This window comes from Camelus bactrianus, chromosome 9, assembly GCF_048773025.1.
Source record: "Camelus bactrianus isolate YW-2024 breed Bactrian camel chromosome 9, ASM4877302v1, whole genome shotgun sequence".
In the NCBI taxonomy this organism is placed as follows: domain Eukaryota; kingdom Metazoa; phylum Chordata; class Mammalia; order Artiodactyla; family Camelidae; genus Camelus; species Camelus bactrianus.
In genome coordinates this window covers 43,432,873-43,447,194 of record NC_133547.1, presented here as the reverse complement: position 1 = coordinate 43,447,194, position 14,322 = coordinate 43,432,873, and the positions used below count along the sequence as shown (strand labels likewise).

Sequence of the window (14,322 nt, the reverse complement as noted above, 5' to 3'; positions counted from 1 at the left end):
TAAAATTTTGTATGGAAAAGTTTCACGAATATCTAGTTGACTTGCGGGGCGCTTAGAGAAAGACTGGCCTTAACTGACAGATATTAGGATATAACACAGTTACTGAGTTTTTAAAAAGTGTGTATGAATATACATATGTATACACACACTATTAGAAATTCTATTTATACATATTAAAATTATATATACACTATATATATATATATAGATAAGAACAGATAAACCAATAGAATAAAATTGAGAGCTTGGAGATTCATGTTTAAAGGGGAAGTTAATATACAGAATAGATGGCTCCACAAATCAGTGAGAAAAGAAGGACTGTCCAATAGCTGGTCCTAGAAAAATTGACTCACTTAAGAATAAAAAATAAAACTAGATCCCTCCTAAAACTATATATAAAGGTAGGGTCCAGATAGTTTTCTAATTTTGCATTCAGGTCTTTAATCTAACAGATGATAATGTAAGGGAAAATCTCCATGACATGGGGTAGCAAAGGATAACTTAAGTAAAACTTGAAAAGTACAAGCCACAGGTAAAAACTGACTACTTTGGTGACATCTGAATTAAGAATCTCTGTATAATAAAGGGCACCTTAGTCAAAGTTAACATACCGATGACATGAAAAGATATTTGTACTTTTTTAAAAGCTAAATTGATGACTGCCTATGTAATTCACAAGGAATCTCTAAATATCAACAAGAAAAAGACAGCAATCCCTCAAGAAAAATGAGTAAAGGATATGAAGAGGCAATTCACAAGAAAAGAAAACCCCCAAATAAGCACCTAAATAGATGCTCAAATTTATGGGTAAACAGAGAAACGTAAGTTAAGTCCCAATGAGACAACGCTTTCCATACTGCAGACTAGCCAATTCGAAAGCTGGATGATGCCAAGTAATGGCGGGGATATAAAGATAAGGACACGTCAGTGTTCTGTTGGTGGGAGCGTAGATGGTTGCAGCAATTATGGAGGACAATCTGACAGTATTTGGTTAAATTAAGCAATTTATCTGAACAAGCAGTTTCCCTCCAATGAATTCTCACACTGTTTTAGAAGGTACATACAGGTAGCTGGTGATAATGTGGAGTTGGAGGTAGTGTGGCTGTCTGTGGGGGAGGGGACAGGCAATATTTGGAAAATATACAGTGTGGAAAACCATCTAGCAGTTAAAAGCCATCGATTATGTTCACCCAGCAACATGGATAAATCCTGAAGGCACATGATGCTATGGTACGAAAAGCACAAGCAACCAAAGAGGGATGAATTAGACATCAACGACAGTAACCTTCTGTGCATCAGAGGACAGCATCAAGAAAATGAAGAGACAACTTGCAAGATGGGAGAGGAGACTTGCAAAACACATACCTGATAAGGATCTAACAGCAGAATGTACAAAGAAGTCTTATAATTCAACAATAAAAAAGACAGCCCAATTCAAAAGCAAGCAAAGGTTTTGAATAAACATTTTTCCAAAGAAGAGATGCAAATGGCCAACAGCAACATCATTAGTCATCAGGGAAATAGAAATCAAAACCACAGTGATATACCATTTCACACTCACTAGAATGGCTAAAATTACAAAACAAAACAAAACGAAAACCCACAACAGAAAATAAATGGTGAGGATGTGGAGAAATTAGAAGCCTCATATATTACTGGTGGGAATGTAAAATAATGCTGCTGCCGTGGAAAACTGTCTAGCAGTTCCTCAAAAAGTTAAACATGAGTTACCATACGATCCCACAATTCCACTCCTGGGTATATAGCTAAGAAAAATGAAAACATACATCTGTACAAAAACCTGTACACCACTGTTCATAGCAGCATTATTCACATAGTAAAAAAAAAAAAGAAAGAAATCACCAAGGTGTCTATCAAATGATGAATGAATAGATAAGCAAAATGTATATACACACATAATGGGATATTATTCATTAGTCATAAAAAGGACAAGCTACAACATGGATGAACCTTGAAAACATTCTGCCAAGTAAAAGAAGCCAGACACAAAAGGCCATATATTATATAATATCATTTATATACCATGAAATATCTAGCAAACCATAGAGACAGAAAGTAGAGTAGTGGTTTCTTGAAAATGTTCTGGAATTGGTGGTGACGGTTGCACAACCTTGTGAAGATACTCATTACCACTGAATTGTATACTTTAAAATGATGAATTTTAGAGTACTTGAATTATGTCTCAATTAAAAAGAAAAAAGATACAGCAACTAAATGCCATGTAAGATCCTGGACTGGATCTTGGGACAATAAAATGACATTCAAAAAAAAAAAAAGCAATACGGTTCTGAGAGAAAAAGCAGCATAAAACCTGTAATACAATAACACCATTTATATAACTCAAAAATAAATGCCAACACACACACAAGTATGTATTTTAAAAGACATAAATAAAAAGAGGCACATAAAACACACTGGCGTAACTGCCAGGGGCAGTAGTAAGAGAAATGAGAGTGGAAAATGGAGACAAATGAGAATAAACAGATAAATAAATGGACAGCAAAACAAAACAAAAGAATGGTTCTGGCAGTGTTGCCATCACTAACACAGCCCTTCGCAGCCTTTGAGAACTTGGGTTCACTCTTAAAAATGAAATGAACAAGACCTGATGCAACATTAGAAATTGATTCCACAAAATAATACAGTTTAAAGATTTCTTTACAATAAGCAAGAAGAAGCAGGCTTAATCAGTTTATGCTCTAGAAATTGAGAACAAGACAGCACGGTGGAAGAGGTGGCGGTGCTGCCAGGATGCCACCAGCCAGGGTCCCGAGTCACGAATATGTTTGAGAGTTTTGTACTACACATGACACTTGCCTTGGGAACTTGGTTAACCATTTCCTTGGCAAAATAAGCACAAATATTAAATAGTTTCTAGCAAAAGGGGGAAAGGAAGAGGAAGGGAACAAGTTTTCTTTTACCAGGTAACCGTCTGCTATGTGTTAATAGTGAGTGTCTTGTGGAGAGTCGGGAAGCAGTATCACACGGGAAGGAACGCAGCTCTGGGGAATCGATCTGAATGTGTGATTTCTGAAAACAGCTGTAGAGCTATAAATAATCGCTTGCTTCTTTGGTGTAGTTGATAGATTTTATACGAATACAATGAAAACCCTGGAAGACTTAAAAACTCCATGAATGGGATTTTATGGACAGAAATTTCTTCCAAAATCTGTCCATTTCTTACCTGAAAACACTAAGAGATTCTGAATGTTCCCACAGCTTAATAAAACTTAGCGTATAATAAGGTGCAATCACTGAAATGTGATTTTACATGTCAAATGCAATTGTATTTTAAGAGGCTGCACCTACATATGAAATACACTTTAAAGCATGGGTCTGCTAGGGAGTTTCCTTTCATCCTTCCACTTTTCCTAAACACTGCCTGGCATTATGTAGGAAATCTTGAGACTGTCAACAAGACAGGTCTAGAAGTATTTGGGCCAGAATGTGTCAAACTTAATTTTTTATTCCAGGAAAAATGAGCAACTTTGGACAAGATTTCACAGAAAACACCATCAACAATAAAGGGTAATTTTGGGGAAAAAAATATACGAATACAATTCAGCAGTAGAAAGACCACTTCTTTCTTTGTCTCAAGGCTCCTCAGCGTGCGGTCTGTTGGTCAGTCAGCAGTAAGATGCGTACTTATACTGAGAGTAAGAATTTAGAAAATTTTATGATGATTTAACAGAATAATTTTCTTTGTTTTTTTCACTTAATTTTTTGTTCTATTTCACAAAAATGCTGGTCTGTGATGGACTAGGGAAAAAACACTGATGCTTACAGATGGTTTGAGAAGCACTGATCTATACTATTGCTAGTTCCACTGCTTCCAGCAGCTTCTATCACTAGGGTAGAACTGTTAGCTCTCAAACTGAAGGTTAGAAATGTTGAGTGGCTTGTTCAAGGTCAGACAACTAATCGGTGCCAAGCATGGTGACACAAGTGCACTATGTACATCATTCTCAGAACAACCCTGAAGTGTTATTTCCTATGGCACTGAGTGAGGCCTGCTTTTTTGTGGGTCACAGAACAAGTTTAAGGCTAAAAAGCAGGCTATAGAGATCATGGTAAAGAAACTGAGGTAACGAAATCTGAGCAAAATCACATGAAGTAACAATGAACCTTCATTCAAAAAATTTTATTGAGCACTTACTACGTGGTTAACATTGTTTTAGGCCCTTGGGATTTAGCACTGAACATGACAAACTCTCTAACGTCATGAATCTTAAGACTTTACATTCTAGCGGAGGAGATGACAATAAACAAACTCATAGTTCAATAATCTTGGGTAGAGCTAAGTGCAATGAAGAAAAATAAAAAGAAAAGTAAAGCTGCGTAAGGACTGGACGAAGGCTGGGGCGGGCGGTGGGTAGCGTTACTTTCTTTTCGAAACTGTGGTTGGTTAGGGAAGGCACAGCAGTTAGGAGCACAGACTCTGGAGCCAGACTGCTTGATTCAAACACTTGTTCTGTCACCACTTTTATGACCATGGGCAAGTGCACATGCAGAGAATGGGAGACTAGCATGCCTACCTAGGGTTAGCGTGAGTACGAGAGGAGGCCGCAGATGTGAAGTACTTAGGACAGTACCTGCTGCATGGGACTTGCTTCCTAAAGATCATCACCTCCCCGGGCAGTGAGACTGAGGCAGAGACCTGAATGAGGGAGGCAGCCGAGCAAAGATGTGGTAAAATAATGACAACTCTCATTAGATGAGCACCTGGGGTATGTATGCAGATTATGTACATTTCCAGCTTTAATCCTGACAGTGATCCTGAACTAGATATTACTGTTCCCATTCTGTAGATAAAAAACTGAAGGTCAGAAATGTTAAGTGGCTTGTTTAAGGTCAGGCAGCTAGCTAACAGGTGTCAGTGAACTCTGTCGGTCAAAAGCCTTACTTCTATCGGGTTTATACTGCCTCTGCTAGGTATTGGCACAGACCTCCTGACTTTTACTTTGTTCATTGGTTCATTCATCCATTTACTCATCCCTTCATTCAGAAAGCATTTACTGAGTGCCTACCGAGTATCACAGTCAACTGGTAATATTTTCTCTGTCTTCAAAGAGCAGACCCTTGTAATAGGGAGACAGTGATGGAAGAATAATGCTCAACGAATTGCAGAGATAAGGAGGGTAATGGGATTTAGGGGGAGGAAGCCCATGTGTACAGAGGCCAATGAGGCTGAGCTCAAGACAGGATTTGGAAAGAACACTGGGAGGTAAATTTCAAAGGCAGGTTGGGAGCAAAATCATAAAACACTTTCTGCTCAGAGTGTGTGGAAGCACTGGAGCTTCCGCTGAGGAGGATTTTAAAAGGATCAGCAGAGTCTGGGCAGAGAAGGGAAAAGAGCAGAGGCAGGGATGTCACGGGGTCTTAGAACAAGAAGGGGCCTCACAGAGCAGTTGGGTGATCTCATGTCCATGAAGAAACAGCCCCGACAGACTCTCAGGCAGAAGGCAGATTGATGTAACACCTTAGATAAATGTATGTGAGCGGAGCAGTAGGAAGAGGAAAGGGAAGAATCAAGAACTAAAAGACCAAAAAACTGACTAGATTAGAGGATCACGGGGGCAGGGGGCCATGAATACACGTTATACAGTACAAGGAATTGCAACACGGAAGACTGAGCCTTCCTAAGTCTGCTGCGTTTGGCTTCTCGGTAACTGCAAAATCAGAGAACATGAGCTGAGCATTACGTAATGGTTACCTTGTAATTCATAAACAAAGGACATGAACTGGTCCTATTCAGGATGGTTCCTAATTAGAAATTCTTAATGATCAAAGGCAGTTTTAAAGCTAGGCAAGATATTAGGCGAGTTTTATGCCCTATTTACTGGCCATTCCTACATACTCCCTTTCCCCGTTTACAAAGCAGCTGCCGAGAACGAAGCCCTGCCCCGCACAGCGCACAGCGAGGCACACTGTGGCGTGGGCCTGCCATGAAAGGCCTGATACCAACAGTCCCTTTCTTTGAACTCTTCTGAGGATTTTCTCTTACTCAAGCAGAGACTTAAGACATTATTTTAAGAAAATAAGATCTGAAAAGTATTACCAATCTCTTTCACTCTGGATGCTCACTTCTCTGGCACATAAATAAATGGCCACCACTCACCAGCTAGATGATTCTTCTTGAGCCTCTGACAACTTTATAATAATCTGTCTTTTAAATTCATTAAATGGAAAAGGCAAAAAAGTGAGAGTCCAGGGTGAATAAATGGTTCTCTCATTGCAGTGATTTTGGCGATGCTGGAGGAAGCCGCTGCCTTCTGCAGGCTCCGTGTCCCTCAGATCAGAGTGGGGAAAGCAGGTTTACTGGTTCCTTACCTTCTTCAGGAATGACTGTTAGTGTGACAGTGACACCGGCATCTTTGATCAGCTGAACAATGTTGTCATGGGACAATTCGACAATGGACTGTCCATTCACAGCAGAGATATGATCTCCAACTTTCAGCTTTCCACAGCGATCAGCTGGACTTCCTTCTATGACCCGGCCAATTTTATGAGGAATAACTGGGGGGGGAAAAATACCTAGGTTTTTAAATTATTTAACATATCTGTTAGAGTTGAATTCATCATCATCTTTATCATCAAAAACTCAACATAACAGCAAAGAAAATTCTTTAAACATGTATCAAAAAAGCACCACGTGTGATCATCCTATCCAAATGCAACTATTTTCATATTGTCCTCCACTCTTTGTTGATATGCATAGATGCTCCTTACATCACTGCAATCATAGCATATAAAACCTCTTTGCTATTTTCCACTTACCATAAACCTTTTTTCCAATTTTTATTGTCATTCTAATAATGCAGTTTAAATGCTACTGACATCTGTGACACTTACGACATTTTCTGTTTGTCTTTGGCTGTTTAGGCTGCATCATGTTTCTGGCTATTTTAGAAATTGCTCCATTGAGACCATCTTTGGCTCTATTGAAGGGGCGTTTACTCCCACAAGGAATCTTGTAAATAAATGCAGTCTGAAATCAAGTTTTGGACTCAGATTGGTCAGAAACCCAGTTATAGTGAAATGACGGATCATTAAAATGCATCATACTTACTTCTGTGGCAAAGTTAATTCCTTTTGTTTATGCCTTTAGAGCTTTTTAAAATTAGAAAAGCTGAGTAGAATTAGAATATTAAATGTTTAACATTAAGATTATTTGGCTTATGGATAAAATCCTACCCTGAACGCACAAGGCTGAGTCTCAGACGCTTGCAATGCCACCCATGCAGGTCTACTGTATCCCTAGCACAATGCTAAAGGCCTTCTGAGACTATTAAGACACTTCACTGTTATTACGGCTTAAAATGAGTTCTCAGACATCAGGAAACCTTGTCAAAATACCTTTCACCACTTAATAAGGGGCATTTGTATTAAGAAAGAAATGTTCCTTCTACGTTATCTGAGAATTTCTTTGCCCAGGTCAGTAAATTTATCAGGCACTTGGGCTCCTGTTGAATATGGATTGTTACGAATAGGGAAAATTAATATCTTTAAATGGCACTATGATTATGTTTAATTTCCATAATAAAATGGGCTCCTCACTTGTATTTCTGAATTATATCTAGGTGTATGTCAGGGACATTTTAATAGACCTTCATTTGGACTGGAAGTTATTCTTGGCGATGATTTATGTCCCCACGGACAGTGAGTGCCATCCCTTGGCTCTTCTAGGGTTATACAGTGGGAAATTTTATCTGAAAAAAGAGGAAGTCAAAGTTGGAAGCAAGTGCCTTTTAGCTCTGAATTATATCGAGTATTTATTATACCTTTTTCCTGATAAACACAGGATTAGACAAGCTCCAGGCAGGATGGGCTGGTTTCCTGACAGTACCACAGGTGGCACATCAGAAACGCATGATGAATCACACAGTGGCCCTGTGGTGACCTTCTGAATCAGTATCTTAGTTATTCTCCTTCTTAGAAGAGATTTACTTGTACACAGTGTTCATTCCAGATCCCCTGAGAAGAAGATCATTTAGCTCCTCAGCACACTGAAAGGGGTTTGTTCGGACTTGGGAAAGCATCAAACAGAATTAACCACTGAAGTCCCAGTGGTTCCTTTCTCATCACGTGAGCAATATGGTCAAAGGGGATTGGCAGATCTTGGTACAGAACTTCCAGAAGGGTGAGTTGTCGAGGTAAGGGAAGGTCAAAGTGGTTGGACTGTTACTGACTTCGTATTTATAACAGCACCACCAAAAGAGTTAAAAATAGCAAACTTCCGAACATTCTCTGAATAGACTTTTCAAGGTAACTGCTCAGACTACACTCGGCTAAGTAAAAGTCTGAAGTCCTATATACAAATTCTATAGGCATTTGCCATACAGCTAAGTTGGCTTTATCTGTCTCCATTCATCTGTGGCCTAAATCTGTCTCACCGCCTGACTTGTCCAGCTGCTGAGATCTCTTTAGTGCTCTTAAATATTTCTTTTCAGGAAAAGAAAGGACAGTAAATGGCAATGTCCCTTTCTCAAAGAAATCCTCTGCAACCAGAACTGAAAAGTACATGATAAGAGAAACACTAAAACCTCTGAAGTATTGGCAAAGCAAGAACTAGCCAAGTCCTTTTTCCTCTTCAACAGAGGTCTTTTCTAAGTACTCCGTTCACTTGGCACTGACACAAACTGCGTCCAGGGCAAACGATGCGGAACCTGGATCCCTGATCTTTGAAAAAGTCAGTGGTAGAGGATCTCAGGGTTTTATAACTGGTAGTAGAGATGCTACTGGGAACTCTTCTTGTGACAAATGTCAGCAGAAAATACATTTCATCAGACTGAAAAAAAGACCCACCTATACTGTGCAGAATACCACCCTACACCAAGACAAGGTCCACAAAGAATGATCTATTCTGACAGACAGGTTTCTCGACTTGTTACCTGCGTTAACTCTTTTCTAAACCCAACTTTTGCTGGTATGCAGTCTGCAGCAACTGCTCAGTCTCCGAGCAAAAGTTCCTCATTCAAGCTTACCCCGGAAATCTTTGAGCTATATGAGATAAATGGAGTTCCAAGAAGAATGCTTTCAGGGCTCAGAATTTTGTGAGATTATTAACTAGCATTTCAGTGAAATTATGAATTCTGGTTTTTCACCATGACTGAAAATCTCAAGTACTTTGTATAAAATTCACTGACAACCTAAGCCTAATTTACCATTCAGGCTGATAATTAATGAGCTGCAAATACTCATTTCCTGCCACACATTAGCTGCTGCCTCAATCTTACATTTTAATTGGGCTTTCTTTCCCATCTCATTACTCAAATATCGATAAACTTTTAAAAGTTTCTTTAAAAAAAAAGGTCAAGAGGCAGTGACAGTTTTATAAATAATTATGTTGACAATGGTAGGAGAAGCCACAACAAGCCACAGCAGCTAACATTCACTGCAGGTCCAGGCAAAGGGCTTCACGTGCGTTATCTCCTTTCATCCTCACATATGAGACAAGAAGTGTTATCATCATCCTCATTTCCCGGGGGAAACCATAGCTCTTGGAGGGTAAGTAATCTGCCCAAGATCAGACAGCTATTAAAAGACATAAGCAGGTCTAGAATCCAAGTCTGTCTGATTACAAAGCCCAGCACTTAATGACGCTATCTTATACAGAGATTTAGCATCTATGGTCTGCAAAACCATCAAAAGAGTAAGAAAAAATTTAAACAAGTATATAAATATTTTTAAATTTTGTATATAAACAAATAAATATAATACACACAAAAATATATTTAATATATAATGTATTAAAATTTAGTAAGACAAAGTTTAAATAGAACAAATATAAAAATATGTTAAGTATATTTATGTGACACAAGTTACTTTGCTGAATTCCTCTATATCTCTTAGTTTTACCGTGAACACTAGACTCTCCCCTAGTCTTTGTGGTGCTAGGGAAGGGGTATCTTCAACACAAAAAGTGGTTAGCATGTATCACACGGAGTAATAATCTTTCACTGTTTCTGTTACTCTAAATGCCTGGGATTACTGCATGACATTAGAATGAGAATATGATTATCTAAAATGGTTATTTGTTTTTGAAATACTGATTTCCAATGATACAACATAAAATCCACCTAAAAGCTGCTTCCTTTCATTTTTCTGACACAGGCCACATAATCATCCTCACAGCATCAGTGACAGTTCCAGTTCCAAGCGTTACCATAGCAACTGCTTTTGGAAAATGGAAACTAGTATCAGTGAGCAGTGACCTGATACTATAGTAATAACTCATCCATGTCACAGAATCTTCTTCCTTTACACACTGGCATTAATTTTAGCAAGATTTCTTTTGTAAATTGGTTTGGCTCACAACACCTTCCTGAAAGTGTTTCCTTTTTTCACTAATGTTTTAGTGACTATCTAGGCTAAAAGGATCTCACTACCCAAGATATAACCAAACTCACTGGCAAAGGCAAGAGCACATTTTCATGTGGTCAAAGATTTGAATCATTTGGCTTGGAAAAATAAAGACACCAGACAAACATCATACACCAATATCAACTTGCTGGCTCTCATTGTATGTTCACTTGGATTTTATAATTATATTTAAAGATAATTTTTTTCTTAGAAACATAAAGACACAACAAATACTTAGTTTGCTGAATCATAACAGCCCTGAATATATTAGAGGTAATTCCTCCTTTGTTGAGGGAATTAATATATATATTCACCCTTCTCAGATGACAATATTCTGTCAAACTAGGTTCAGGGTATTTAGATTAATTTTTAAAGGGTCTGACAAAATTTTTACCTTTTAATGAAGCATGTAAAGTAAGAATGCCTCATCATTCGAGAAGGTTGCTTTATAGCTAGAAGATAGCAATTTTTATTAAATGACATGAAAGGACCATTTAAGACATATTTGGGTCAAGATTTTTCTGCTAATCTGTTTTGTTTTTTCTCAGCTGCTTCTAGCATTTAATTCATTTCTGCATACATGATTTCTCCTAATTAAAAAAAAAAAAACCTATGCCCCCCAAATTTAAAAAAAATTCAGCACTGTTTTTCTTTCAGTAAATCAGTAAGGTCGCATCCGTGATATACTGCTGCAGTATAATCCTGATGCAAACTGAGCTAATGAGACTTATTTCACAAAATCTGAGATGATAGATAAACCGAAGCCTGGAAGGCTTGATTCAGATTATCTAATTTTGAAAGGTAAAGAGAATACGCAGCATTTTAATAAAAGGTAAGTCTCTAAGGCAATTTACACATGATTCCTATTAGTTTCATAAACCCCAGTGGGCGACTCAGAAAACTACAACTGTAAAGAGGGACAATGGGACATGGCAGCCCTTACCTCCTGGAGGTGGCTTGTTTTTGGAAGTGAGAATGACAAAGCCAAATCCTTCATTTTCTTTTCGTTGCAAGACAACATCGTACGCTTCCTGGGGAGCAGGCCTGGCTGGGACCTCTGCTCGGTTCAGGCGGGGAGATCCATTCTGGGCTGAAAGGAAGGCTTGAGAGCTGTCATCCTCAGGTTGTTTCTCTATAATAAACATGATCAATTTTGATATTTCGGGAACATCATAATTTTTGATAACTAACGCGTTTTTGTGCTAAGCCTTTGACAAGCAAGTTTAGATTCTAATAACATAAAGAAAAGAAAAGCAGTGCCCTACCCAAGTGAACTCTGGATATAATCTGAGTGCAGATGTAGGCAGCAGCAGGCCATCTGACTTCTTAAATACTCTCTAAGTGCATAATTGGAAAAATATAAAATGTTATCTCACTTTAAAGGAAGTTTTTCAAAGCTTCTGTGAAATTTGATAGTTAAAAAAAATTCTTGAAATTGTTTTCAATCCAGCAGGGTTTTAACCTTGGCCAGTAAGTTTTCAAAAAGTTGATAATGAGAAAGAACACAGTAAACTTCCTTATAAAGTCAACTTTAAATATAATTTAGTGCAGTGACTGACATTTATGATGTCTGGGAGGTCACTGCATCGGGACAGAGATGCTGCCCATTATGGGTTGAGACCAGTCTGCCATCGATGCAGAATTTATCTTTTACAATGAGTTTTACAACCGCAGTTGCCTGATCAATGATACCGGATGGGTTAACCATTAGCAGTTCTCGGGTATACAACAAGCCGTCCACGTGAAAAGCTAACTCTCCTAGGCATCCATTAGGTCACATGGAATCTCCAGTAAATGAGCAGTTAACCTATACCTTTTTCTCCCATTCAAGGATAACATCAGAATTTGAGAAAGAATGACACAAATTAGTCCCTATTGATTAAAAAAAAAGGCATCAAATTTGGTGCCATAATTTGATATAAACCATCCTTAACAACAACCACAATATACTGCCACTGGTGACTATGCATTTACAAGGTTTCTTTGGCTCAAAATCTATGTGATACTGAGAATCTGTTTTTGAACCTCAACAAAGTGTCACCGATATCCAATCATTAACAAAAAATAAAGGTTCTTTTTGATATAATGCATGGTTAGAATGAATTAGCTAAAATGCTTTCAATATAACAAACTACAGACTTCATGATGCTTTCCAGGAGAGAGCCAACTCTAGTTGTGTAACATACATAAACCACATTTTTTTACTCTATGCAGTTATGTTCTGATTCCAGCACAACCAAACAGAGGCAACACTGCACTAAATCTGTATGCGTCTCGGAATGCCTGATATTTACAGAAAGAGGTGGGCCTTTACTTTGGATGTTGCAATCAAAAACACAGAGCCTCATTTTTAGGCATAATACAAATATTAACCAAGTCTACAAACATTTATTTTTCATGTCCATTCTGTGCCAGGCAGGCATTCTTCTAAGTACTGGGGATACAGCACATAATTAAATGGACAAAAATTCCAGCCTTCATGAGGCTTACATTCTTGTGGTGCCACAAGGCTGTCTTTTAAAATTTTTTAAGTGGCAAGAATTCACTTTTAAAAATTTCTACTTAATATTCACAAAGCTACTGAAGAGAAAAATATGAGATTTTCACATCCTAGTGTAATGGTTTAGACCCAGGGTCTGTGATTAAACTACTTGTTTTAATCCCTGTCCTACTACTTATCAGCTACGTGTTTCTCAACATTTCTGTAACTAGAAAAGTGACAGTGTTTACATCATAGTGTTGTAAAGAGTAAGTAAAAAAAATCCATATATCTGGGACACAGTAAGCACTCAATAAATGTTAAATCATATTATACTAAAACTGAAAACTCCTCAAGTAGAAACATTCTGCCCTCTGAATATTTAGGATTTCATCAGAACCAAAATCTTTTGATATTCTGCTAATGGGATATCTTGGTATGACTAAATAACTGTGTATCTGTTTTTAAGAAAACAGACTTAACCTGATACTCTGATCTATAACACCACATTGGCAAAATTCATCAATAAATTCATATAATCTTAATACAGAGGCCCCAAATTTATTTCTCTTTTTTTAGAGTAATAGTACTATTTCTGAATCCCTTTGCCCTTACATGGTCTTCCACAGGAAGGCCATGGATCATACTAAATGGGTTACCTCATACACTATTAAACATAATAAACCTCCCCTCCACCACTTTCAAAAAAAGAAAGTGGACTAAGTGTCTTCATTTCTATTTTAACTTCTCAGAGCAGGAACAGGTTCACATACCACCATAGAAGATCTTTCTTCTGACCGTTAATAACACGTGGCCATTTCGAGCAGCAGTCGTCATTAGATCTAGGACTTGTTTGTGTGATTTCCCTTTAACCGGAATTCCATCAATGCACATCAGCTCATCAGCTGCACGCAGCCGACCATCTTTCTCAGCTGCACCCAGAGGAATGATGGCCCCAATGTATATCTGATAAGATATAAAGTGTAGGCTGGTCTGTACAGTCTACTACGATCTATAAAGATCTTTAACCACTAAGTTAAGGACTTCCTGACTCAGTATTGTGCAAATCAACAGATTTTTGCAATTCAGCATGAGAACAGTTACATTCTAGAAAGGTGAAATCTTAGAAATTGACCATTCTCCAAATAGTACTTCAAATAACCACATCATGTAATCTCTTCTGGATCTTCTGGGCTGGGTACAAAAAGGACAGAAAATACAAAGTGGTTCAATAACTTAAAAAGTACCTCTATCACCTCCATCACTACTGTAAAACAGAAACATTAAACTCAGAAAATAAAATTCTGTAGAGTAGCAACTAAATGTAAGGTCCACTGAACGTCATTAGGAAAGATCTGTATGCTGTTACAGCAACTGGGATACTTCTTATAATACTCTGATCACATAAGGCTATCAGTACAAGTTTAACAAGAGAGAAATATTTCTTATTCCTAAATTAT

At 37.9% G+C, this 14,322-nt stretch overlaps 1 protein-coding gene across 2 annotated transcripts in view; it reads right to left on the bottom strand.

Annotated features, from left to right (window-relative positions):
* Positions 1-14,322, bottom strand: part of MAGI3 (membrane associated guanylate kinase, WW and PDZ domain containing 3) — a 219,073-nt gene that overhangs the window by 15,700 nt on the left and 189,051 nt on the right. For both annotated transcript variants that reach the window (XM_010968506.3, XM_074370220.1), the window contains exons 14-16: positions 13,636-13,828; positions 11,327-11,515; positions 6,352-6,537 (exon numbers count right to left, since the gene is read on the bottom strand). In XM_010968506.3, the coding sequence (XP_010966808.2) occupies positions 6,352-6,537; positions 11,327-11,515; positions 13,636-13,828 (568 nt within the window). The remainder of the gene's footprint in view (positions 1-6,351; positions 6,538-11,326; positions 11,516-13,635; positions 13,829-14,322) is intronic.